General features: G+C 45.4%; 1 protein-coding gene and 1 pseudogene across 1 annotated transcript in view; one reads left to right on the forward strand and one right to left on the reverse strand.

Annotated features, from left to right (window-relative positions):
- Positions 1 to 11271: 11271 nt before the first annotated feature.
- Rheb (Ras homolog, mTORC1 binding) overlaps positions 11272 to 26276 on the forward strand; it is a 43147-nt gene continuing 28142 nt past the window's right edge. The window contains exon 1 of the mRNA XM_040737122.1: positions 11272 to 11464. Coding sequence (XP_040593056.1) covers positions 11413 to 11464 — 52 coding nt within the window. The 5' untranslated portion in view covers positions 11272 to 11412. The remainder of the gene's footprint in view (positions 11465 to 26276) is intronic.
- On the reverse strand, positions 14811 to 14908 carry LOC121137316 (annotated as a pseudogene).

Raw genomic sequence — 26276 nt, forward strand, 5'->3', positions numbered from 1 at the left:
ACTACCATGAAGACTTAAACCAGGAGAGGAAGAGTGGGAGGGAAAACTGTGGATGGGATGTAAAATGAAATTTAAAAGAATAAATAATTAAAAAAAAAAGACTTAGCCGGGCGTTGGTGGCACATGCCTTTAATCCCAGCACTTGGGAGGCAGAGGCAGGCGGATCTCTGTGAGTTCCTGGTCTACAGAGCGAGTTCCAGGACAGCCTCCAAAACAATACAGAGAAACCCTGTCTCGAAAAACCAAAAAAAAAAAAAAAAAAAAAAACTTAAACCAGGAGTTCCAGTGACATCTCATGTGGATTCCAGACACCAGAATTAGAGCTGTGTCCAGCGTGTCCTACTCAGAAGGTGCCATAAACAGTCTTAGTTCTGAAGGTGACAGATTCAGCCAACTTCCTGTAATTTCCCATTTTAGAGGAAGGCATCTGGAGCCTCCAGGGCAGTGGCACTAGACATGGGAGAAGTTCATGGGGTCCTGTAACATCTCAGGGTGTGTAGTTGCCATCTGTGGTAGCCTCACATCGTGAAGCCTATCTGTAGGAGACTGTTTGTGCCCCACGTAGAGGGGGCGTCTGTGGGAACCCGTCTTTGGGGGGCTTCATTTGGATCCAGCCGACCTGCCTGGTTCATATCTAAAAGGGGGAGTGTGAATTGATGAAGAGCAGGTGAAGATACTAAGGGGGAGACACAGAATAGTCAGGTGGGCAATCCATGAACACTGAACACCCCATTTATTCTTATTCTTTAACATTCTTATACACCCCAATCAAAAAAAAATAGGGAAAATGGCAAAAGACTGCTTTATCATGATACAAGGAACAAGCAGACTTTCTTCTTTAATTCTCCAAATATTTAGTAAACACGCCTTAGACTAAACCTCTCGTTATCTGGTCTTGATGGTTAAGAGTAACCACACCTTAGACCAAGAATCTTGTTATTTAGATAAGACACCTACGCCTAAATTAAGCATCCTTGACCTTTAGGTCTTAAGACTTTAACATTGGAATGGAAAAGATAGTTTTGAACTCTCTGACCTTAAGCCAAGATGAAGTGAAGCCATTTTTATGGGCCCTGACAAGGGAGTGCACCCCATAGGATCTGTCTTTTTTCCTCCCTATTGTCCCAGAGAGGATCCAAGACACCCCCCATCCATGTGTCTCAGCATCTCAGTCTCTGGGGATCTTGCTGGGGCTTCCAGAATGTTGCAAGGTAAGCCCACCAGAGACCACCACACAGATACTCTTAAAACTAAGAAGTCCTTATTGCCAGCTAGTGACTGCATGGGGAACTCTTCCAAAATACAGCTCTTTGTCTTTTATGCATAAAAACTGCTTCTAGTTGACACACTTCAGTTACAAGAAAAAGAACTACAGAAGCCCAAAGCAGGGTTAGTACATTTAGGAGCCCTTTACTTGAAGATCCTCCGGGAACTATAGGCTAGGTCTTTGTTCCCATTTTGGCAGGTGTTTGGCCTTATGTGCTGGGTTTTAAGGTCATAATGTTGCCTCTAACGTGGCATCAGTCATGCTAAATTACAACAAAAGCTAGAAAAAGTAAAGATCTATGAAATCAAAAGCTAAAGCTTTTGGAAGATTAATAAAGTTGACTAAAGTTTAGACAGCCCAATCAAGAACATGGCATGTACTCTCTCATATATGGATTTTAGACATGGATCTGGGGAGTGCCAGCCTACAACCCTATTGCCAGAGAGTCTGGGAAACAGAAACTTCATTTACTGGCTGGTTGGGTACTGAGCTGAGCTCAGGAAAGCCAGTGTCAGAGGGGGAGGACTGATGGTCAGGGGGATTGAGACTGGGCTGGTTGGACCCCCGGAGGCAGCTGACCGGGCAGCTGACTCTTGGGTCCCGGGCGTCGGCCTGGGATTCCAGCATGGGACTGATCGGGACCCCCTGGGTCTGGGTGTCAGTGAGGAGGCCTGGGTAATCTGTTGGGCCTTGGACGGCGGGTCGGTGCCCATCCCAAGTGTACGCACGGTCTCTGGACTCCCATGGAGCGGTGTGGGGTGCGCTCTCACCCTGAACTCTTGGGGAGGGGTCTGGGCCCTGCCCTGTATGAGATGGTGGACTGTGGGCGCCCCCATGGAGGGCCTCGCCCTCCCTGGGGGAATGGGGGGATGGCGGGGGGGATGGGGGAAGGGCACGGGGGGGGGAGGGAAGGGGAGAGGGACCTCGTGCTGACTTGTGGAGCGGCCTTGTTTCTTGTCTAAATTTAAAATGGAAAATAAAAAAAATATTAATAAAAAAAAAAGAAAGAAAGAAGCAAAGAGGGCACAATTCCTAAGCTTTAGTGAGACAGAAGCTGCCAAGTGTTCAAAGGGTAAAAAGGGAATAATCATAACAGGTCAACTTTGTCCTAATAAATTTGATAATTAGGTGAAATGGATGAATCCCTTGAAAACCCCAAATTTTCAAATCTCATTCAAGAGAAAACAGATAACACAAGCAGCCCTGTCCTATTAAGGAGACATTAGTGTTAATCATAAACAAATTCTTTTTGAAAACTGAAGAAGGAACCCTTTCCAACTCATTCTATTAGGCCAGGATGACCCAGGTACAAACTAGACAAAGAAATTACAGGGTAAGAGCTGTTGAGTTAGTGCAGCTGATTAAGTTCTGTGAGTCCGAGGCCAGCCTGGTCTACAAAGCAAGTTCCAGGACAGCCAACGCTGTTAAAAAAAAAAAAAAACCCTGTCTCGAGAAACACACACACACACACACACACACACACACACACACACACACACAAAAGAGGGGGGGGAGGGAGGGAGAGGGAGAGAGAGAGAGACAACAAAACAAGAATCTGTATCACACCAGGCTCTGCGTGTAGCTCTGTTGGTAGAGTGCCTGCCTAGCATGTATAAAGCCCTGGTTTCAGTCCCCACTATGCCTGAAATCCAAGCACACAGGAAGTAAGAGGAGTAAGATCAGAAATTCATGGTCAACCTAGGTGACAACAAGAGTTTAAGGCCAGCTTAAACTCTTGTTTAAACAGATCCTGTTTCAACTATTCTATCTCTCTCTCTTCCCCCCCCCCTCTAGAAAACCTAGGTATTTGAAGTATAAGCTTAGGAGAATTTCAAGAGAGATATATAAATCAAAATAATATCAATCAAAGCCTAGGGATAAAAATGTAGGGGCTTGTTTACGGTTTCAGAGGTTCAATCCTTTGTCATCATGGCAGGGAGCATGGTGGTGTGCAGGCAGACATGATGCAGGAGGAATAGCTGAGAGTCCTACATCTTGCAGGCAACAGGAAGTTGACTGACACACTGAGTGGTATCTTGAGCATAGGAAACATCAAAGCCTGCCCCCACAGTGACACTCTTCTCCAACAAGGCCATACCACACTCCAACAAAGCCACACCTCTTGATAGTGCCACTCCCTATGACATTATGGGGATCAATTTTTGTTTGTTTTTCAAGGCAGGTTTCCTCTGGGTAGCCCTGGCCATCCTGGTACTAGCTGATCTCGAATTCACAGAGATCCACCTGCCTCTGCCTCAGACTGGGACTTAAGGTGTGTGTCACTCCTGTCTGGTAGGGGCCAACTATTTTCTTTTTAAAGACTTTTAATTTGTTATGTAATTTGTTATGTCTGCCTGCAGGCCAGAAGAGGAGGACAGATCTCATCACAGATGGTTGTGAATTGAACTCAGGATCTCTGGAAGACCAGCTAATGTTCCTAACTACTGAGCCATCTCTCCAGCCCAGGGGGCCAATTATTTGAAACTACCACACTAACTTTTTTAGGTTATTAACTGCCACAGAGAAAATTTTGAGAAGAGCATCGATGACTAACGGGATAATGTGTTTTGTGTCAACTTGACGCAAGACAGAGTCATCTGAAAGGAGCAAATCTCAATTGAGAAAACACCTCCGTAAGGTCCTGAAGTAGGGCATTTTCTTAATTAGTGATTTATGGAGGAGGGCCCAGTCCACTTCAAGTAGTGCCATCCCTGTGCTGTTGATCCTGGGTTCTATAAGAAAGCAGGGCTGGGTGGTGGTGGCACAGGCCTGTAATCCCAGCACTGGGGAGGCAGAAGCAGGCGGATCTCTGTGAGTTCAAGGCCAGCCTGGTCTACAGAGCAAGTTCCAGAACAGCCAGAGAGCTGTTACACAGAGAAACCCTGTCTTGAAAACTAAGAAAAGAAGAAAGAGAGAAAGAAAGAAAGAAAGAAAGAAAGAAGGGAAAAAGAAAGCAGACTGAGCAAGCTATGATGAGCAATCCAGTAAGCAGCATCACCCTCTATAGCCTCAAGCATCAGTCACTACCTCCAGGTTCCTGCCATGTTTGAGTTCCTTGATGATGAACAGTGCTGTGGAAGTGAATTTATGTACAGATTACAAACAGTAGAAATACTAATGTGTCTAAAATTTCTATCTTTTTGCAAACTCAAACATGTAAATTCCAGGAAGTCGACTCAGATTCACACCGAACAGGTCAGATACATCCCTCCCTCAATTACCAGGAACCTAAGGGAAAAAAATTACCTTAAACTTAACCTTGTAATCTGCTCTGCCAGTACCTCACCAGGTCCGAGAGGCACCAGATGGCTCCATAGAGCCTGTACAGCAATGAAACCACTAGCTACTCCAGGATGTGGCTAGTTCCCAGTTTTCTTAGGTTCCCCCAAGATGCCAGTGTCCCCAGATCAGCAGGAAGTAGTCTCGAGAGCTCTATGTCCTCATTCCCCTAACCTGCCACACTTAACTCCTTATCTTTTCAACAATTAAAAAGGGAGGGATGTTAGCATCCAGGCATACCTGCCCCTGCCCGTTGGGAATATGGCAGAGTGTATCACCACTGTCGCACCTGCTGTGCAGCCTGCATCCGAGAATGTAGCGAGGTGGTCAGGATAGATGACACAGAGACCATTCGGTTGCTTTAAGAAAACTTTATGCTTCCCAAGTCAGCTTAGGAGGAGACCCCAAGTCCGCTTAGGAGAGAAATCTCTCCAAGAAAAAACGCTTCCCTTTTTAAGGACTTCTGCCATCCATCTACATACAATTCTTTCCAGACTTCTCACCCTCCTGGCTGGTGGTTTAATCGCTGGCCCAGAATGGGGGGGGGGGGACACAGCAGGGAGCAGGAAGAAGCATCTAGCCGTAGGGGGTGTCAAAGTCATGGTGTTTCAGTGAGCAAGCCCTTATCTGAGCCCTATCAAGAGCTTTATAGCACTGAATTGTTTTCAGTAAACATTATCTCACAGCTGCCTGCTCCCAGGCTGAAGGGGAAGTGGGTCTCTGTTCAAGGTCTGGTGTCCCCACATATCACCTCTGCACACATGGCAGGCAGTACCCTGGCCTGCTATGTGGTCCTCTGCCTACTCCCTTCTTGGTGGAGGAAGTCCTTTCGTGTATATGTTTTTCTTATTGGTTAATGAATAAAACACTGATTGGCTGATTGGCCAGGCAGGAAGTGACATAGCTAGGCAGAATCAGGGACAAACAGTAAATTGCTCTCTTCTCCTCTCTTTTCTGTGGAGATGCTGAACAGTCAAGATAAGATGTAGGACACCAAAGGAGTAAGATGTCCCTGGACCTTTCTCCAGTAAGACAAGGCCACATGGAAATACTTACAATAGTAATTATGGGTTAATAATTAAGAGAGAGCTATCCAATAAGAAGCCAAGCCAATGGGCAACAGCTTTATAACCAATATAGCATTTGTGTGTTTCTTTGGGGCAGAGAAGGGCGGTAAGACCTAGCCAGGCCAGAAAAACTTCATGTTATACCTTCTCTTCTTCCACTTTCTCTCCCCCACCTCTCTCTCTCTCTCTCTCTCTCCATCTCCCCACAAGGCCACTCTGTGCTCTTTCTTGCTCTCCTCTCTCTTCTCCCTTCCCTTCCCACAATCAAACTTCCCATGTAAGCTCTGTCTGCCTGCCGTGTTTGTCCCTCACCCACTGTGATTTGGACTCGACCTGCCAAGGTCTTTCCAGCACAAAATCATAACACCTGGTTCTGTAGAAGTCATTAAAGCAAAAATGCCAACAAGCATAGAAAATTTCATCAGTTGTGTGAATTGTTTCTGGAGGACTGACCAGGAGGTTATTCAAGATCTCTGGGAGTGCTCACTATTAACTATGGAGCCATGTCTCCAGCCCTGAGGAGAAGACCTCCTGAAGAGGAAATAAAAGGATAGGACAAGGGAAGGTTTTGTGGTGACATAACTATATATCTGGACTGTGGATTCAGTTATATGGATCTACACCTGTAGTAACATTGAAAAAAGACATGTACACAGACACAGATACACACACACACAAATGTAAAGCTGGTGAGTTCTAAATATGACATAAGGAACTCAATCTTAATACCACCTATACTTATGCAATATGTTACATAATGGCACATAAGGTCTTTCCAGGCTAGTGCTATTCTGTAACCTTTTAAATAAAAGTCAAAGAAATAAAGACAATTTCAGACATTTCAGAATTTGTGTTCAGGAGACTACAAGAAATGCTAAAAGAAATTCTCAGGCAGAGGGAAATGGTAAAATACACTACTTCCCATCCCTTAAGAGGGGCTGAGCACAGGGCCTCCCTCCCGAAGAGTGCACACTGAACGGGAGAGAAAGTGGGCACTGGAGATCACGGAAAGCGACACACCTAGCCAGGCGGTCAGGGTCAGCCTCCATTGTGAGATGGGGAGAAAGGCAACACCCAATATTCTGAGCTCTTAACAATAAAAGAACTGCCATGATTTGGCTGATGTGATATCTCAGTACCTGTTATAACATGCCACTGTCACGCAGACCAGGGGAGGGAATCATAATGAATCTACATTATATATCAACAAAGATTAATTGTTTAGTCTTGAAATGAAAGCATTTAGAAAAATTGTCTCCTGTTTCTTTCTTGCATCCCCACAGAGGTTCCCTGCAGACTAATGGCTTGGATGAAATTCAATACTGGGCCTGCCGTTCACATAAGCTGAGCCAGTGTTGGCTGTGCAACTCAAAGGTTAAGTATATCTTCCAGTGACTTATGAATGACTGTGACTAAATTCTATATCTAAGGTGCTTTTGAAGGACTATGTAATCCACAGGGACCACAAGCCATCACTGGTTCTACTGCAAGGAACAGCCTCCTGGGTTTTTCTGAACGTCTCCCATGTTCTTCAGAGCCAGCCCTGTGCCTTCTGCTCCAGCCGTCGTGCTAGCCACTGAGCCAACAAGCCCTATAGCCCTGCTCTGCATGTGTCAGCAGCCTTTGGTTGGTGAAAGCTGGAAGCTGTAGTCTGTGGGGAGATAAACTACCCACAGTCCCTGGAAACCACATTCAAACTTAGAATAAAGTTGGTAGCCATCTGAGGAGAGTAGATGAAGTTCCCTTTGGTTGCAGTGACAAAATATTGCCAGTTAGGTTGCTTAAAACACTGGAACTTTCTTCTCAGGATTCTAGAGGGTCAAAGTATGAACCATGCTGTCTCTGAAGGGCTATGAGAAGTACATTTCCTCTCCTTATCCGGCTTCACACAATCCCAGGACTTTAGTCTCTGCCACACTGACTGTCTTCCATCATTTCTGCGTCTTCTCTCCTCTTAGAAGGGCACTACTCATACTGGCTTGGGAATCACTATAGTATGACAAATTATGCCTGCAGTAGAATTCCAACTAAGTGTTCTGACAGGGATTGAACTTCCACAGACCATTTTGGGGGGAACACAAGTCAAACCATCATGAGATGAGAAGTTCACAGTGGCTGCATAGCCTAGACATGTCCTCTCAGTTCCTGGCTAAGTTAGTCACACATGGCTTCCTCCAAGGATTTAGAACTGGCCCATTTCACTTTCCCTTCTCCAACACGCTGTGAATTGCATGTCTCAGGAGGTACACTGACTGCACTGAGCCCCTGCCGAGAGGGCAAGATGTTCCTCCCAGTAAAATCACAGGATCTGCCTGTGGTGATACATTGTTTATGATTTATTCAAGCCATTGGAGGTCAAAGTAAAGCTGCCATACTAGGTAGCCATAGAAGCCAGGCAGTGGTAGCACACACCTTTAATCCCAGAACTAAGGCAAATGGATCTCTCTGAGTTCAAGGCCATCCAAGGCTACATGAGATTGAATCAGCCTAAAAGAGTAACAGAACTCACACCTTTAATCCCAGGACTCATGAGAGGTATTTAAGACAGGAACAGGGTTTCAGAGCTAGCATTCATTTTCCAGCCACATTGAGGATAGGAAGCCATTGATTCTCCAGCCACACTGAGGAGAGGCAGCAGTCTGAGGCTTGATGAGAGCTCGTGGAGACAGGATCACCCCTTTTTAGATTTAAGGTAGTGGCTTGGCTGCTTTGCTGTTCTGATATTCAGCTTGAACCTTATTATCTGTCTCTGGGGTTTTATTTTCATGTTACACCTGCCTTCCCCAAGGTGATACTCATCCTGAGGACAGGATCATCCTGCTGAGGAGGCCCTTCTCTGTCCACAGGAGTAAGAGCTGACCCTCTTGACTTCAACAACTTGCCCACATAAATAGCTTGGCATGTTTCCCTGGATTAACACTGTTTGATTTTGAACACTTTCTGTGAGGCATAACAATTAGTCTGATTTGGCTTTTGCCAAGATTATGATGAAAGTAGTTCGTCTCCACTCTTTTCCTCATCAAATATTTAAACTCTTAGATGTCTACTTCAATTAAGGTCAAGATTTCCCATAAGAAACAATTTCATACATATTGTTTGTTCAATCAGGTTTTCTCTGTGTAACAGCCCTGGCTGTCGTGGCACTTACTTTGTAGCTCAGGCTGGCCTCGAACTCAGAGATCCTCAGCCTCGGCGGCGTCCTAAACTGGGATTAAAGACATGAGTCACCATAGCCCAACTCCCTGAGCCATCTATGAAAGTGAATTCATTCCACTCTGGAATAACAGAATCTTCTGAGTTCTTGAAATCTGATATCTAAGAGCTTTAAGACAGCAACTAGAAAATTCTTGGACTTTATAATTGCTTCTTCATCAGATTACTAATATTCCTAGGCTAAAGTAGTATTTTTAAACTTTTTGTGGGAACTCAAAGGAAGATGTTTTTTAGATCTCAGAACTTAATATGCATCATATATGTATCAATTGATATACAAAAGTCACACAGAGACCTCACTATGCATAGCATGTCGCTTGTATCACGTTCTATTATTATTATTTGTGTGTATGTGCATAAAATAGAACGGATGTGTGAGATGTCAAAGGATAACTCTTGGGAGTCAATTCTTTTCCACCTTGGAATCCATGAATCAAAGTCAGATTGTAAGACTCCCACAACAAATGCTTTTACTGAGTCACCTCGCTGAACACTTTTTTGTAAGGTAACCCTAAATTACATTCGCCAAAGAATTTAGTTCTCTGGGTTCAAGAATACTACTGGATCAGGGCATTTTCTATCATACACTTACCTGAATCTGTTTTAAAATACTTAAACTAGTGCTAGGGAGACAGGTGTAGCTCAGCAGTCTGCATGCTTGCCTAATGTACATTCTGGGTTCAGTCCCTAGCACCAGATAAGCATGGCTTGCTAGCCTGTGAATCCTAGCACTTGGGGAAAGACAGGAGAATCAGAAGCTCAAGGTGGTGAGGTAGCCTTTAATCCCAGCACTTGGGAGGCAAGTGGATCTCTTCTAAGAATTCCAGCTGAGACCCTGAAAAGATGAGTCTATCACGAAGGACAAGCGTGCTGTTCTCTCTCGGTATTTTCATTTCTAGGCCTAGCTTTCAACTTGGGACTCCATGAACTAGGCCCAGGGACTGTCTTCCCTTCCTGCTTTTTAGCATGAGATTTATGATAAAGCTCGAGGGAAACCTTGGTAGATTCCATGTGGGCGAGGGTGACGGAGGCAGGGGACAAGCACGCCAGGCACACAGAGCTTATTGAGAAGTTTATTAGAAAGGGAAAGGGTTGGGAGAAAAGAGTTAAGTTAAGAGACACAGAGACTGAGTGAGAGAGGACAGAAGAGGGAGACAGGAAAAGACCTGTCTGCCCCAGGGGAACAGCAGGAGGGAGTAAGCGGTGGTGGTGGTGGGGGTCTTTGTTTTAAAGGCGTCCTTTGCACCCGTGTCCAGACTGTAGTCATGAAGCCTGGGCTGACCAGGGTACGGCCTGAGTGCATTCTGCCAGGTGACAGGGCGGGCCAGCAGAATGCCTGAGTCCTACAATGAGGATGCTCCAACTGCTCTTCGAGTTCTCCAGACAAGGAGCTCTCTGCCAGAACGCCTTTTGTCGAAACTATACCAGCCTTCCCTTTTCAGGCGTGGCCCGCCTACACCAGACAGCGAAGTCTCCTGCTTTCCCTCAGCCTTCTTGACAATGGCCGAGTTTCACGTTTCTCCAGGAGTAACCCGAGTGAAAGACGCGCTGATCTGGCGGCAGAGCCCCCACGCGGGCGCCTTCCCACGCTAGGTGCGCCCCGCGGGCCGCCTGGGTCTGCACCGGACCGGCCCGCCCAGGTTGCTTTTAATGTGACTTCCGACGTCTGGAATCTGCATTGACTCCTTTCTTCCCACAGTCCCTCAGCCACGAGCAAAACTTAGTCACCACCCACATGAAGCCCAGGCTAACGCTAACATCGCAGGACGGCGATTCAGAGGACAAACAGGAATCAAGGTGGCACCCAGCGCGCACCCAGCCGACTACGGACGTACGCCGCGCGCCTTCTAAGGACTGGCAGACGCAAGTCGGCCAACGGCTCAGCATTTCACCAATCACCGCGCTTCTCGCTGTTGGTTCCGCCCCAAGCGCCACATCAGCCAATCACTGAGGAGCTACCCGCCCTCCCGCCCATAGGGGGCCACGCTTTCGAACCACGCAGGCGCTGAGCGCTCAGCGGCGCAAACGCCGCCGGGTTATTATTTTTAGCTCCTGGCCGAGCGGCGCCTCTCCTTGGCTCCGCCCCCCTCTCAGCCCCCAATGGCAGACGGAATTTCCATTGCGTCATCGCGCAGCTGTGTGGGAGCCGTCCAGTGAGGGCTCGGGCAGGACGGTCGTACCCGAAAGGCGGCGGAAGTAGGTGGGCGGGCCATGACGCAGCGAGTTTTTGTCGTGACTTTTCCGGGAGCCGCGGGGCGTCTCCGCTCCTTCCCTTGAAAGTGAGACGTTTCCTCCCCCCGCCCCCCGACGCACCCCCGCGCGTTCCGGAGCCGGGAGGCGGCGGCGGGAGGCGGCGCTGACGCGGGCGCGCGCGGTCACGTGGGAGTGTTGGGGGGGGAGGGCCCGCGCGGTCGGTTCCGGGCGGTTGAGCGAGCGAGAGGCAGCCGCGCCCGCCCGCCCGCCCGCCCGCCAGCCACTGCGCTCTGTATGCCGCGTTCCCCCGGCGCCCTCGCCGCCGATCGTCTGAGCCGGAGGAGCCGCCGCCGCGGTTGATGTGGTTGGGCCGGGGCTGAGTAGGCCGCCGAGATGCCGCAGTCCAAGTCCCGGAAGATCGCCATCCTGGGCTATCGGTCTGTGGGTGAGTGGCGCTGCCGGGGACCGAGCCCCGGGCGCGGCGGCCCGACCATGTGGCGGGCGGGCGGGCGGGCGAGCGGCGCGCGTTTCGTAACCTCCATTTTGAGTGGAGGCGGCGGCGCCTCGCCCCGTCCCCGGGTGCGGCGGACAGGTGACGGGGACCGCAGGCCTCGAGGCGGCCCGGGGCAGCCCGGTCGGTCCCCGCATCTGTCCCGCCGTCTCTCCCCAGCCTGCTCCCCCAGTTCCTCCTAATTCCGGGCATTTCAACAAAGGAAGCCGCTCCTTGGCGTCCTTTCCATCTGTAGAGAAGTTAAACGTTTTAAAGCAAAGGGGGAAACTTGCAAGACGTTTGGCCATCGATGGCAAGTTTCCGCCTCGAAGAAACCAACACCGAGGCCCCCGACCCCCCGGAGCCCGCTAGATAGCCGCTGGCGGCCGGCGTAGGAAAGCCAGGAGAGACGTCTCCGAACTCTCGGTGCCCTATTTTTCTGTGGGGAGGAACGAGACCGGGCACTCGGAACCAGCCTGCTAAAGTGATCCGAGCCCTTTTGTTTCCCCGACACCACGCGCTTGACACGTATTTGAAGTTGCTCCCGGCCGTTACCTTTTTGCCGAGTAGAGGTGGGCCTGGGTGGGGTGGGGAGTGGTCACGGTGTCGGGACGAATCGTGCTCTGGTGGAACAGGACGTTCAAACTTAGCCATGCTGCAGGGTGAGGCTTTATTGTCTTTGACCGGCCGAAACCAGAGAATGTCACCTTCATCTTTAAGTGCTATTTGAAAGGTGGTAACTGTCTCCAGAAAGTGGACTTGGCAGAGGGACCGCCGAGGAGGGTGAAGCAAGCGGGTGGTGGGTAGGTTGGAGTCTGATTAAGGAGCCTTCCCCACTGGACGGGCTCCCCGTTAGGCTTTACATTCGGCTTTCTCACTCCTGCTTTCCACCGCTGGTGACAGGGTCTGTGCTCTTTGACCAAGATAAGTCTCGGCCTGCTTACTCGTCCTTTCACCGCCTCTCCCTACTGAGGGAGCGGAAGATGAGAGACGTGTGAGATTGGCGGGGAGGGGTACCCAGCGTGGAAAGGTAACTAACTCCTGCACGGTGCAGAACTAAATGGAGTAGAGAACAGGAGGTGGTTGCAGTCTTAGCGTTAACGAGCAGACTGAGGTGTCGCTGTCTCCGAGACCATTTACTAAACAGCAATATGGAACTCCTGATCCAACATTGGTTGTCTGCCTCACTGTACTGTTGCTTGCTCTCTGAATTCCCTCCAAATTTGGAGAACCGGGACCGTGACATAACCTGGCTCTTGATTGAGATAATACAGAGTGCCAACTCCGTTGATGATAGCAATCCTGAATGAGCAAGGCATAAGTCACAAGTAGCTGGGCTACCTGTTTTCTAAAGGTCTGGATGTTATTCTCCTCTTGAAACTGTTTGAAATGGCAATGGGTTTAAACAAGTCTAGTGTTTTGTCTCCTTTGCTAAAGGATTTATGTCCAGTAGAAAGTCATTCTGATTAAGGCACAATCTTATGTAACCCAGGTGGTCCTGGACTCACTTTGTAGCCTAGATTGGTATTCCTGTGAAAGCCCCACTAGGGCTGAGATAGGTGTGCCCTCAGCTTTTTCTTGCCAAATATTTTCTCTCGGCTTCTCTTTGCTACTGTAGTGCTAGCCTGCAGAGGAGCACAGAACTGTAAACCTATTTTCAATGCCCTCAGTGTGTCGTATTTCCATATCCTACTGCTTTCTCAATAGTTGTTTTCAAGTGCAATGATTAAGAGGCATTGTGGAGGGGCTGTGTTAACTCTCAGTGTTGCCTTTGACTTTAGTTTACTGTCATAAGAGCAGGAATATTTTATAGTTTCTGGATTCTTTGCAGAGGAATCGTTGGCCTTTTGCCAGCATGATTGCACTCGCTAGCCACTCTTCCGGGAATTGCCCACTATTCAGATTTCTCAGAACTTAGAAATGTGTTTGATGCCAGAGTATAGGAAGTTAAGTGTTTCTAGCTTGTGTGTGTGTGTGTTTCTAAGATGATAAAACATAGAAATAAGCTGGTCTAGAAACCATTCATTGATACATTGATACATGACTATGCCACAGTTTGCCTTTAGTAAAAACTGAAATGTGATTGATTTTTTTATTAGGCTCTCAATTTTTCATTTGTTGAAACACTGATAAACCTATGAAAAGTGAAAGTTGTGCAGCTTGCCTCCTTGGTCTTTCCCTGGTGTTTGCAGTAGGGAAGTTTTAAGGACACATGTCACCTGTAATCCAGCCTAGCTTTTAGGGAGGCACTTTGTGTTCCTTTTGGTGGTGGCCACATGTAGCAGCTTCCTCGTAGTGCATTGTTGCTCCTAGAGCTGAAGAGTCCTTAATAGTGAGGAGCCAATCAAAATGCTGGAAAAGTAAGCTGTCTTCAATCTGGTAGTCTTTCTCTGGAATATTGTCTAGGGTGTTTTAGTAATCTAGTTTGTCCTTAGATCATTTTTCCAAAAAACTTACTTGCCGGGTGTAATCCTCTTATTGGTAAGAGGAATGGGATCAAAGGAATGTGAAGGTTTATAAAATGAAATGAAATGGCTGCGGTTTGGTGAATAGCAGTTCATTGAGAGTAATTGAATTACCTTGTGAGAAAGCATCCAATGCTGTTGGAGCCTTTAGGGAAAGGTATCAGACAGGGTTAATAGAACACAATTGTACTGGGTTCAGCCCTGTTAAATTATCTTGTCCTTTTCTGACATAATCTGTTAAATTGTGGTGAGGGCTGGGAGGATAACTCAGTAAGTGTAAGGGTATTTTCTGTGCAACTATGAGGTCCTGAGTTTAAATCCCAGAATCCATGTAAAAAGCTTGGCAAGGCAGCATGCTTTTGGGGCTTGCTGGCTACCTGCCTATCTGAATAATGGGGACCTCCAGTTTCAGTGAGAGACCCTGTCTGGAGGTGGAGAGTGAATAGAAGAGAACACCTAACATCTCTTCTGTCTTCTGTGTGCACATTTAGAGAGAGAGAGAGAGAGAGAGAGAGAGAGAGAGAGAGAGAGAGAGAGAGAGAGAGAGTATGTGTGTGTGTGAGAGAGAGTGTGTGTGCGTGTGTATGTGTGTGTGTGTGTGAGTGAGAGAGAGAGAGAGAACATTGTGGTTTAAACACTACTTGCCATTACAAAACTCAACAATATGTATAAAATTAATGTGTACTTAGTACCGTGTGTGCCTGAGCAGGGTAGTCCTCCAATAGTGGCCACTTTTGTGATGCTTTATCAGTCCTATTCATTATTCTATGTAAGAGAATAGGCAGAGTCCACAGTTGTGAATCTGATTTTGTATGGCCAAACATTATAACTTTTTTAAAATTGTGGAACACTTCACGAATGTCATCATGTGTAGGGGCCATGCTAATCTTCTCTGTGGTACCAATTTTAGTGCATGTGCTGCTGAAGCGAGCACTTAACTGTTTTATTAATTTGTTGGAAGAGCATGTTGCATCAGGCGTGTGGAAGTCAGAGGACAGCTTGTGGGAGTTGGTCTTTCCTTACACTACATGAGTTCTGGGGATCCAATTTTGATGTCCATGTTTTAAATATCTGCAAGTACCGAAAAATCTGGGCTCATATCAGTCCTCACCACTCAGCCCCGACAACCACTAACTTGCCTTGCTTACTTTGGACATTCATGTCAATGGCATAGTATACACATGGCACTTTGTGACTGACATCTTTCATTTAGCCTGTTTCTAAGCTTCATCCATATTGCATATGTAGCAATACCTTGTTCTTGTTTGTGACTGACATTCCATTAGTAGGAGTTTACTACGTTCTCCTGTTGCATATATGAATTGTTTCTGTTTCTTGGCTGTTACAAATAATGGTGTTAAATATTCCTGTAAAACATTGCTGTGTTTTCGTTTCTCCTGCTTGTCTCTTGGGAATGAAGCTATTGGGACACATGGTATACCTGTTTGACATTTTGAGGAACTGTCAAACTTTTCTCAGCCTCTCACTTTACATTTCTGGCAACAGTGTATAATAAGGCTTGGTATTTTACTGCATCCTTACCTTTGCTTGGCTCTAGCCACCCTAGCCGGCTTTCCATAGTACAAATGATTTATAAACGGTGTCGTGCCCAGGGCACTCACAGCAAGCAGTGTAGCTTGGGTGTTGTTTCTTGTGAACATTTTCTATTCAGCTCCTACATTTAAGTCATGAACTTACTTCAGGTTAATGTGTATGGAGAGAAGGGCACAGCTTGTCTCAGCCTGTTAGAGAAGACTGCTGATGCCTCATTGAATTCCTTAGTGGGAAAAGAAAGGTGTGTGGATTTCAGGGCTTGTCTTGAGAACTTCTGCGAATCTTTGCTGACCCGTTGCCAGCCCACAGTCTCCTTCATATTACTGTGGGGTCAGTCAACAGGGACATAGGAATCTTTGAGGTTTTTGGTTTTTCAAGATTGTTTTGCTTATTTTTAGCCCCTTGTATGTAGGACTACTAAGTTGCCAGTTTCTGCTCACAAATCAACTAGACTTTTTAGGATACTTTTCAGATTTGAAAGAATCTTTTTTTTTAAAGATTGATTTATTTTGTGTATGAATGTTTTGCATGTGTGCATGTGGGTGTTTTTAAGACAAGAAGAGGGCAGTCCTCTGGGACTGGAGTTCACAGATTGTGAGCTACTGTGTGGGTACTTGGAAATGAACCTGTGTCCTCTGCCAGAGTGGCCAATGCTCTCAGCCCCTGAGCCATCTCTCCAGCCTCCATGAAAGAATCTTTTTTTTTTTTTTAAGATTTATTTATTATGAATACAACATCTTGCATCCATGTATGTCTGCAGGCCAGAAGAGGGCACCAGATCTCATTAGGGATGGTTGTAATCCACCATGTGGTTGCTGGGAATTGAACTCAGAACCTCTGGAAGAGCAGCCCGAAAGAATCTTTTAAAAATTGATTTGTGGGCTGGAGAGATGGCTCAAGAGGTTCAGAGCACTGACTATTCTTCCAGGGGTCCTGAGTTCAATTCCCAGCAACCACATGGTGGCTCACAGCCATCTACAATTCAATCTGGTGCCCTCTTCTGGCATGTAGGCAGAACACTGTATATGTGATAAATAATCTTTAAAAAGAAAAAAGAAAATATCCTTTATTTATGTGGTTGCTGGGAATTGAACTCAGGACCTTTGGAAGAACAGCCAGTGCTGTTAACCTCTGAGCCATCTCTCCAGTCCCTGAAAATATCCTTTAAAAAATTGATTTGTTTTTGTTTTTTGAGACAGGGTTTCTCTGTATTGCTTTGGGGATTTTACTGGAACCAGGCTGGCCTCAAACTCACAGAGATTAGCCTGCCTCTGCCTCCCAAGTGCTGGGATTAAAGGCGTAAAGCCACCAATGCCAGACTAAAAATTGATTTTTTTTAAAACAGTTGGTTTTCATCTGCTCCTGATTTCATTCCAGTATGAGGTGAAAATCAGCTTTTAACAGATTAATCGTTGAAATGGGATGAATTTTTAATAGCTCTTTGAGATGGTAGTGTATCTTTGGTATGCACTAAACCTCTTTAAGTAGTAGCCAACAGTGTCTTACTAATATATTTATTTGAGACCACACACATGGGATACATTTAGAGGTTAGAGGATAACTTATGGAAGTTGGTTTTCTCTTTCTACTACTTGGATCCTGGGAATAAGTTGTCAAAAAGTATCTTTGTGCCCTGAGCCATCTCACTGGCACTTGTCAGTGGTTAGTTTTAGATGGGTACTTTGTGAAATTTACAGTCTTATTGTTGAGTCTGTGCTGTAGAACTTGGGTCATTGGTCCACTGTTACACAGATCTTCTGTGTGTTGGTACATTTAACATTCAGATACTTTACAATCAAATTTGCTAATACTCTGACCAACCACAGAGAAATCTTAAGTATTGAAGTGCTGTTAAAAGCTTTTCCAGGCCTTGGTGGCACACACCTTTAATCCCAGCACTCGGGAGGCAGAGGCAGGTGGATCTCTGTGAGTTGGAGACCAGCCTGGTCTACAGAGCCAGTTCCAGGACAGGCTCCAAAGCCACAGAGAAACCCTCTCTCAAAAAAAAAAAAAAAAAAAAGAAGAAGAAGAAGAAGCCTTTCCAGGGTCTGGAGAGATGGCTCAGTGTTTAAAAACACTGACCCGGGTTCCAGGTCCCAGCACCCACATGCAGCTCACAATAGACTATTACCCTAGTTCCAAGGGAATCCAATGCCCTCTATGGCAAAACTCCCATATACATAATAATAATAATAATGCTTTTCCAGGCTGGGATTTATGGTACAGACCCATAATCCCAGCTGCTTGGGAATCTAAGAGAGGAGGGTCACAAGTTTAAGGCTGGCCCTGGTAATTCCAGAATAAAAACAGGCCGGGAACAGTGGTAACGCATCTGCCTTGCGTGTTCTAGGCCCTATGTTAATTTCCATTACCACTAAAAGGGAGTTGGGAAGGCAGCTTTTCAAAATTCTGATTTATTTCTTAACAGTTGGAATTTTGACATTGCACTACCAGTCTTCCCCCCCCAGACAGGGTTTCTCTGTGGCTTGGAGGCTGTTCTGGAACTCACTCTGTAGACCAGGCTGGCTTCAGACTCACAGAGATCCTCCACCTGCCTCTGCCTCCTGAGTGCTTGGATTAACACCCAGCCTGCACTACCAGTTTTTACTTGACTTGGTGAACTCCTTTCCCCACCCAGAGAGTGGGAGGACAGTAGGGAAATAGTGTTTTAGCTCAGGCTAGCTTGCAACTTTCAGTAAACTTCCCTGCCTCCTCCAAGTGCCAAAATCACATGGATATTGTTGTGCCCAACTGAGATCTTGTTTCCTTAATGTTTTAAACAAAACAAAACCCTGCCAAGTTTGAACTAACAGTTGTTGTCATTCTTCCAACCAAGTAAAGGATGTGACGGTGCAAATGTCCCATGCTTGTCTTGGAGACGGTCATATTTCTGTGTGGCAGAAGTCTTGTTCAGATACTTAGTTTCATCTTGCAGAATCATTGGTCTTACTACTGTGTGTGGCAGTGCACCTGCCATAGCTCACATGTCAGGGTCAAAGGGCAACTTTCAGGGAGTCTCTTAGCTCCTCCCACTTTCTCATGGGTCTCCAGGCTTGTACAGCAAGCACCATACCTGTTGAGCCATCTTGTTAGCCCTATTGGAGAATGCTAAAAAGATATACAAGGATCAAGACTCAGTAAACTCAATCACTCTTACTGTGTTCTCAACGGACACAGGTAAGTGAAAGCGGGCCCCTTTCCCTTTGTGAGGATGTGGTGATAGATAAGGCGATTCACTACTTGCTTTGTGTGGTGATACATTGTTTTATGATCTGCTAAAGCTTGCCTGAAGATAGGAATGCAAAGCCAGCCACAGCCACAGAGGCCAAGCAGTGATGGCTCACTGAATCCCAGGACTCAGGAGACAGGGGCAAATGGATCTTTATGGGTTCAAGGCCACCCAGGGCTATTTGAGAGTGAATCAGTCTACAAGAGGAACAGCTTACCTTTAATCCCAGCACTAGAGCTGTATGTAAGACAGGAACAAGGTGTTAGACCTGGCATTCAGTCTCAGGCAATTAGTCTCCAGCCAAGTTGAGGACAGGATTGCCCCGGCCTTGGTAGAGGTAAGAGCTCTCCGGTGGCTTGGCTGCTTTGCTTCTCAGATCTTCAGCTTGAGCCCCAATACCAGTCTCCGGGTTTTAATGATTCGTGTTGCAGGGATGCCCACATGGGCATCACCACTGCATTTGCATCTTTTGTGCAAATGTGAGCATAATGTGGTGGTTGACTTGATGTTTCCACCTTATGAATCCTGGAGACCGGTCCAGAAATTCAAAGGCCACATTTTTGAGGGCATGGGACTAGGATCTTGCCTCTCTCTTTGGTATGAAGTCAAAAGTGGGTGCATTGTATGTACAATTGGCAAGGGTATGTGTAAAAGCTACCCAGAGAGATTCCCTAGTATGTATTGTAAGAGGCAAGGAGGATTTAGTGAGGCAAGTGAGATCTTGGCATGATTGAGAACGGAAGGAAGCTGGGGGTGGTGAAGCATAATGAGGTGAGAGTAAGAAATGAAGTTGGGAAGGCACAAGCTGCAGGGCCTCAAAGGAACTTTGGAAAGTCATTCATGCTGAGTAGTAAGCAGTGAATTGCAAAAGGAAACCTCTGCATCCACCTTCCTTGGCCTCCGATGCACTTTTGGATGTGTCGTTGTCTTTCTTGTAGTAATAGTGAAGTTACCAAAGATTAAATAAAATTGCTGGTGGCAGTATGCAATCAGTATGTGATGTTTATAATTACAAGCCTTACTAAAAGGTGAGGAGCTGCAAAAATAAAAATAGCTGTATCACAAAATGTAAACTAGCTGCCTACCTATAGTAGTAGAGGAAGTCATTAATGTACGTTTTTTGTTTTACTTGTTTTTTCGAGACAGAGTATCTCTGTGTAGCTTTGGAAATTGTCCTGAACACAGAGATCCGAGCTGCTTCTGCCTCCCGAGTGCTGGGATTAAAGGCGAGCACCATCCTGCCTGACTTCTCAGGATTTTGTAATCGAACTAACTGGAGCAAACTGTTTGGGACTTTTATGTCACATGAATTGCTTCATTGATACCTCAACACACAAAGAGCTTTGATTGAATATTGTTATTACATTTCACGTGCGCCACCAACGCCTGGCTTAGCTCAGAGTTTTATATATAAATTGGCATTATTTCAGAACAGGAAGCTTCTCGCCTTTGTATTTTTCTGTTGATAGTTTGAGCAGAGTGATGGGCTCTTTTTTTTTTTTAAAGATTTATTTATTATGTATGCAGCATTCTGTCTGCATATATGCCTGTAGGCCAGAAGAGGGCACCAGATCTCATTACAGATGGTTGTGAGCCACAATATGGTTGCTGGGAATTGAACTCAGGACCTCTGACAGAACAGCCCTTAACTATTAACCTGTAAGCCATCTCTCCAGCCCCCTGACAGGTTTTAAGATTTAAATCACATATGAAGCCTCCTGTAAAGAGATTAAACTATAGGTTCTCTTTGTTGGTCACAGATTTTTAAGTGACTGAATTAATATATGCCCAGCAGTGCCAGATGTCGTGTTGCACATCTTTAATCCCGGACTCTGGAAACAGCCAGGTGGATCTTGTGAGTTGGAGGCCAGCCTAGTTTACACAGTGACTTCTGAGCCAGAGCTACACAATCAGAGCTTGTCAAAAAATACTGTTTTGTGCATGCGCGCCAGAAGATCACTCAAGATGATTAATCTCCATGGTGTGAGTGGAAGTGGGAAAATCTGCATTTTCCAATCCTCTATTTAGAAGTTTCTTAAGTGTGACTTCGAGAACTGCTCTGGTCCTTATGATCCTGGATAGGAATAGGAGTGCCTAATGCTACTATTTATGTGGTGGGCAAAGTTTTTAATCAAATCATCATTAAGAATACTCCCTGCCAAGTGTTGGTGGCTCACGTCTTTAATCCCAGCAGAGGCAGGTGGATGTCTGTGAGTTCAAGGCCAGCCTGGTCTGCAGAGCGAGTTCCAGGACAGCCTCTAAAACCACAGAGAAACCCTGTATCCAAAAAAAAAAAAAAAAACCTCCCATAGAGAGAAGGTCCAAAATTCAATCTGCCAGCATAGTCTAAAATTTACATTACATGAAAATTTCTCTGGAAAAAAAAAACCACTTAAGCGTATAGGCTGAGAAACAGATTTTCTGGGAATCTTAACAGGATGTATTTTCTCTGTGAACCAATTCAGCGAACTGATCCATGGATAGAATTTTTTCCTCAGTCTTCTTTGTCAGTTGAATGTTGCTAACCCCACAGTAGAGATTCTCTGGGAACTGTCCCTGAAATTGTGAAGATGCAGGCCAGATGCCTCCTGTTGCAGTGCTCCCCTCTGCCCTTATAGTGTAAAACAGATGAAGGCAGTACATTGAAAAAGGGCTATAATTGTAGCCCAGTGAAAGTGTATCGTGAGTTTGAAATTGGAATTTTATCTGGTTTTCTGATACAAAATACTAGTTGTTGTGTCCTGCTCCTGTCCATCTCCCCCTTCCATAGCCATTGAAAGATAGGAAAACATGCACACCTGCTTTTAATTCATAGGCTGCATAAATACTAAACAGATTCTGAGTCAAATTTGGCCCTGATCCATAATTTGCTTTACATCTTCAGAAAAAAGTCTCTTGTACTGTGAGAAGAAAGTGAGGCAAACAGGAGTAGAATTGGAAAGACTAAGGGAGACACAGCAGATCAGTCTCTGGTCGTGTGGCCTTTGGTTAAAAGGAAAAAACCTGTGACAGGATCATGGCTAGAGGCTGGATAAGATTCATTTTTGCATCTGCCTGGCTTCTGGCTATAGAGTCCCTAGCAATGAACTCACAGTTCTGGGGCAAGTGACCATACTGGGAACTAATGTTTTCTGCTCCGGATTACTTAATATCAACCAAGGGTTTTTGATCCAACATCCCTTCTCACTGTGGGTTGGTTGTTTCTTTGTCACACCTGGGACAAGTGACATTGCATAGCCCAGGTGGATGGACATGCTGCTGAGTCAGCCAAGCGGGGATGTTAAAGCATCTGCCTATCTGTCTTCTGGAGCTTGATTTATATAAACTTAGCCTACTTTATACAAATAGGGTACTCCTGTTCCCTGAGGCCTATATACAGAGCATTGTTGCTCAAGAGCACAGATAATATCAGATTTTCTAGTACCCACTTTAAAAGGAAACCGGATCAGTGTATGATTAAAAAGTATTTTTCATATTTAAACTCCAAACTGTTATGCACATATGTCACAGTACCTGCTATGTTTCAGATAACCAATGTCCCTGTATGGCTCCTGGACAGTACTGAACAGCAAAAGTGTCTCAAGAAGTGAATTGATGTTGTAATAAACTAGGTATAGATTTTTTGGGGGGGGCGGTTTCGAGACGGGGTTTCTCTGTATTGTTTTGGAGGCTGTGCTGGAACTCGTTCTGTAGACCAGGCTGGCCTCGAACTCACAGAGATCCGCCTGCCTCTGCCTCCCGAGTGCTGGGATTAAAGGCATGGGCCACCACTGCCGGGCTAAACTAGGTATAGATTTTTAACAGTTAAAATTTCTTTGTAAATATGATTGTTTAGCTGTCACCTGTATTTTAGCCAATATTAAATTATATGCTCTTTAGTTCATCAAAGCTGCTGTTTTTCTGCCTTTTTTTTTTTTTTTTTTTTGAAACTTTTTGGTTTTTCGAGACAGGGTTTCTCTGTGGTTTTGGAGGTTGTCAAGGACAATCTCTTGTAGACCAGGCTGGTCTGGAACTCACAGAGATCCGCCTGCCTCTGCCTCCCAAGTGCTGGGATTAAAGCCATGGGCCACCACCGCCTGGCTGAAACTTTTTTAAACATTTATTTATTATGTATACAACATTTGTCTGTATGCTGCCCGCCAGAAGAGGGCACCAGATCTCATTACAGATGGTTGTGAGCCACCATGTGGTTGCTGAAAATTGAACTCTGGACCTCTGGAAGAGCAGGCAGTGCTCTTAACCTCTGAGCCATCTCTCCAGCCCCTGTCTTTTTTTTTTTCTAAGTTGCATGTTTGCCATAGCATACATGTGGAGATCATGTGGACACTTTGAAAGAGTTGGTTCTCTCCACCATGTGGGTCACAGGGATGGAACTCAGGTAGCCAGGCTTGGTGGCAAACGCTCTTTCACACTGAGTTAGTTACCTTTTGAGGAGGGACTCTTTTCCCTGCCCACTTACATCCCAGCTTGCCCATCAGTTTTGAACCAAATCTAGGAAGTTTTTTTTTCTTCTTCATTGCAGATATTTAATTTTCTGTAGTTTGCCTTGCACCTTGGCTTTATCTGTAAGTCATCCTAGAAGATGAATGTTTATTTCAAGGGTCTTGAGGGAATCAGTTTCCCGGCCTCTTTAAGCACTTCTTTATCCCTTTTAGTTTAATAACTCTGACAGTCATTCATGCAAAACACACCTAAATATGTTGTTTAATTTTTTGAACCAGTTTTACTTATTCTGCTTTGTATTCATCATAGATAATAACCATACCCTACCCTTCCCCCTTAACTTCTGTCAGCATCTATTTTATTTTTATTTTTTTATTTTTTGGGTTTTTTCGAGACAGGGTTTCTCTGTGGCTTTGGAGGCTGTCCTGGAACTCGCTCTGTAGACCAGGCTGGCCTCGAACTCACAGAGATCCACCTGCCTCTGCCTCCCGAGTGCTGGGATTAAAGGCGTGCGCCACCAACGCCCGGCTTGTCAGCATCTATTTTTAAGTATGGGAATGGTTGTGAAAAAGAGCAAGATGATGTCAACCCTGCTTAACTCATAGGAACAAGTGAGATGATTCATGTGAAAGTGTATTGCAAACTCTAATAAAACAATGTCTCACATGAGTTTTCTGTTAAAACAGTTGGGGCTAAGGATACATACAGTTCAGTTGCTAGAGTACTTGCCTAAGCAGCATGAAGCCTTGGACTCTAATCATAGCTGGATGGGACTGTTGGTTACTTCCCTTCCTGGAAACTTGCCATGAAAGATAGTCCTCAGGGGAGGCTTTCGGATTAGATCCATTTTGGGGTCTCTGGACCCAGTGTATGGTGTCTTTAGCAATAACGACTGACCTTCCACCTCCAGGGGGCATCTCCAACTAATGACTTAAAAGGGGACTTTGAAGTGCCTGGTGTTGGGTTTTTGTTATATGCTCTGTATGAATCTTTGGGGCAGCATTGTCAGTGGAAATTTTTCATTTAAATTATATATGTACGTTTATATATTCACTTATACTATAGGCATTTTTAGGTAAATAGTATGATTCCTTGCGACATGACTTTCTGAGGCACCCTTATTGTTATTTTACTCTCCTTCTGCATTTATCTCCCTCCTCCCATTTGGAGTCATGTCCTTTCCCTTCCCCCATTTTTACCGTTTCCCCCTTCAGATCACTTGAGCCTTCTCTATTGCTCCTGACCATCCCCCACCCCTACCACAGTCCCTTACTTTGCTGGCTTTTCTAGTTACTCCATAGTGAATGTTTTGAATGTATTTCCCAGCAGTTCCGTAGTTTATATTTTCATTCCTTAATAAGAGTTTTAGAGCAGTTTCTGTGTGTGTGTGTGTGTGTGTGTGTGTGTGTGTGTGTGTGTGTGTGTGTGTGTGTGTGTGTTCAGGTGTGCAAGTGGGGACCAGAAGTTGATGTGGAGTCTTCCTTGATTGCCCTCAATTTCATATTTTGCATCAGGATCTCTAGCTGAATCAGGAGCTCACCAGTTCACCTAGACTAACTTACCCACAAGTCCTAGGGATCCACCTGTTTCTACCTCCACAGTGCTGAAACAGCTGTGAGCCACCAACTTTTCCAGTGTGGATGCTGAGTGTTCAGTCTCTTTTATGAGACAGGGTTTCTCTGTATTGTTTTCGAGGCTCTCGGTCCAGCCCAGCCTCGAACTCACAGAGATCCGCCTGCCTCTGCCTCCCAGGTGCTGGGATTACAGGCGTGCGCCACCACCGCCCGGCTGAGTGTTCAGTCTTTAAGCTTGTGCGGTATGCATTTTGCCAGTTGTGCCCCCTCCTCAGTCCCACAATTCCTAATTTTGAAAAATTTAAATGGATTTCCCTTTTTTTATAATCTTCTGGGCTGGTGATGGCACATTCCTTTAATTCCAGAACTCAGAAGGCAGAAGCGGGCAGATCTCTCTGAGTTCCAGGACAGCCAGGGATACACAGAGAAACTGTTAACAAAAACAAACAAAAAAGTCGTTTCGTAGTTTTCATTTTTATATTTAAGTGTATGATCTGTTTTTGATCATATGCTTTTTTTTTTTTTTTTTTTTTGGTTTTTCAAGACATTCTCTGTATTGTTTTGGAGGCTGTCCTGGAAATCACTCTGTAGACCAGGCTGGCCTCAAACTCACAGAGATCTGCCTGCCTCTGCCTCCCAGGTGCTGGGATTACAGGCGTGCGCCACCACCGCCCAGCTGATCATATGCTTTTTAAATAGGGCGCCAACTAGGTCTACCTCAGGTTTCTCTGTGTGTCTTACTATTTCTATATGTGTGTCAATATGAAAGTCCAGTTGTTTGAGCACCATGTGTTGAAAATACTGTATTTTCTCCTGTGACTTGCCTTTGTACTTCTGCCACAAAAATCAGTTGATCGTGCTTATATTATATGGATCTTTTTCTGAACTCTGTGCTCCTTTAGTGCCTATCTTGTGACAATACTACTCTTGGCTTGATAGCTGTTCATGGAATACAGACTTTTTCCCTCCTCTCAGGTTGTATTAGTCATAATTTAAGGAGTCAGTAAAATTCAGGGAATACTGTACTAGAATTTAATGGCCTTGTATTGAATATGTGGTAGTTGCTATGCTTTATACATTATTACCATATTTTGAGGATTTTGAGGCCTATAGAACTCATTCATCTTTTGGGACTCATACTATAATCTTGAGTTCAAATCCTAAACCTCTCACAGTTTTGTTTCTTATAATTAATTTGTTTATGAATTTGTAAAACAGATTGTTTTACAAACCTTCTTCATCTGTGTTCTTTCTCTGCCTCCTGTCTCCCATCAAGCTGCCATTAACCGGTGTTGTATCCTGAAGTGAATGGATTCCTAGAAATGGAGAATGAGACTGTCAAATAGGGTTGGTTTTTGTTATGCTTGATGGAAATTGCTGAAATTATTCCATTTTTGCTTGAAACTTGCATTGATACCTTTTTAAATATTAAGTGCTAGGCAAAGAACTTGATTCAAAAGATGCTTGTTGGGAGAGGGGCCTGATCCTGCACCAACTTGGTA

Source organism: Mesocricetus auratus, unplaced genomic scaffold (genome assembly GCF_017639785.1).
Source record: "Mesocricetus auratus isolate SY011 unplaced genomic scaffold, BCM_Maur_2.0 Super-Scaffold_100676, whole genome shotgun sequence".
NCBI lineage: Eukaryota > Metazoa > Chordata > Mammalia > Rodentia > Cricetidae > Mesocricetus > Mesocricetus auratus.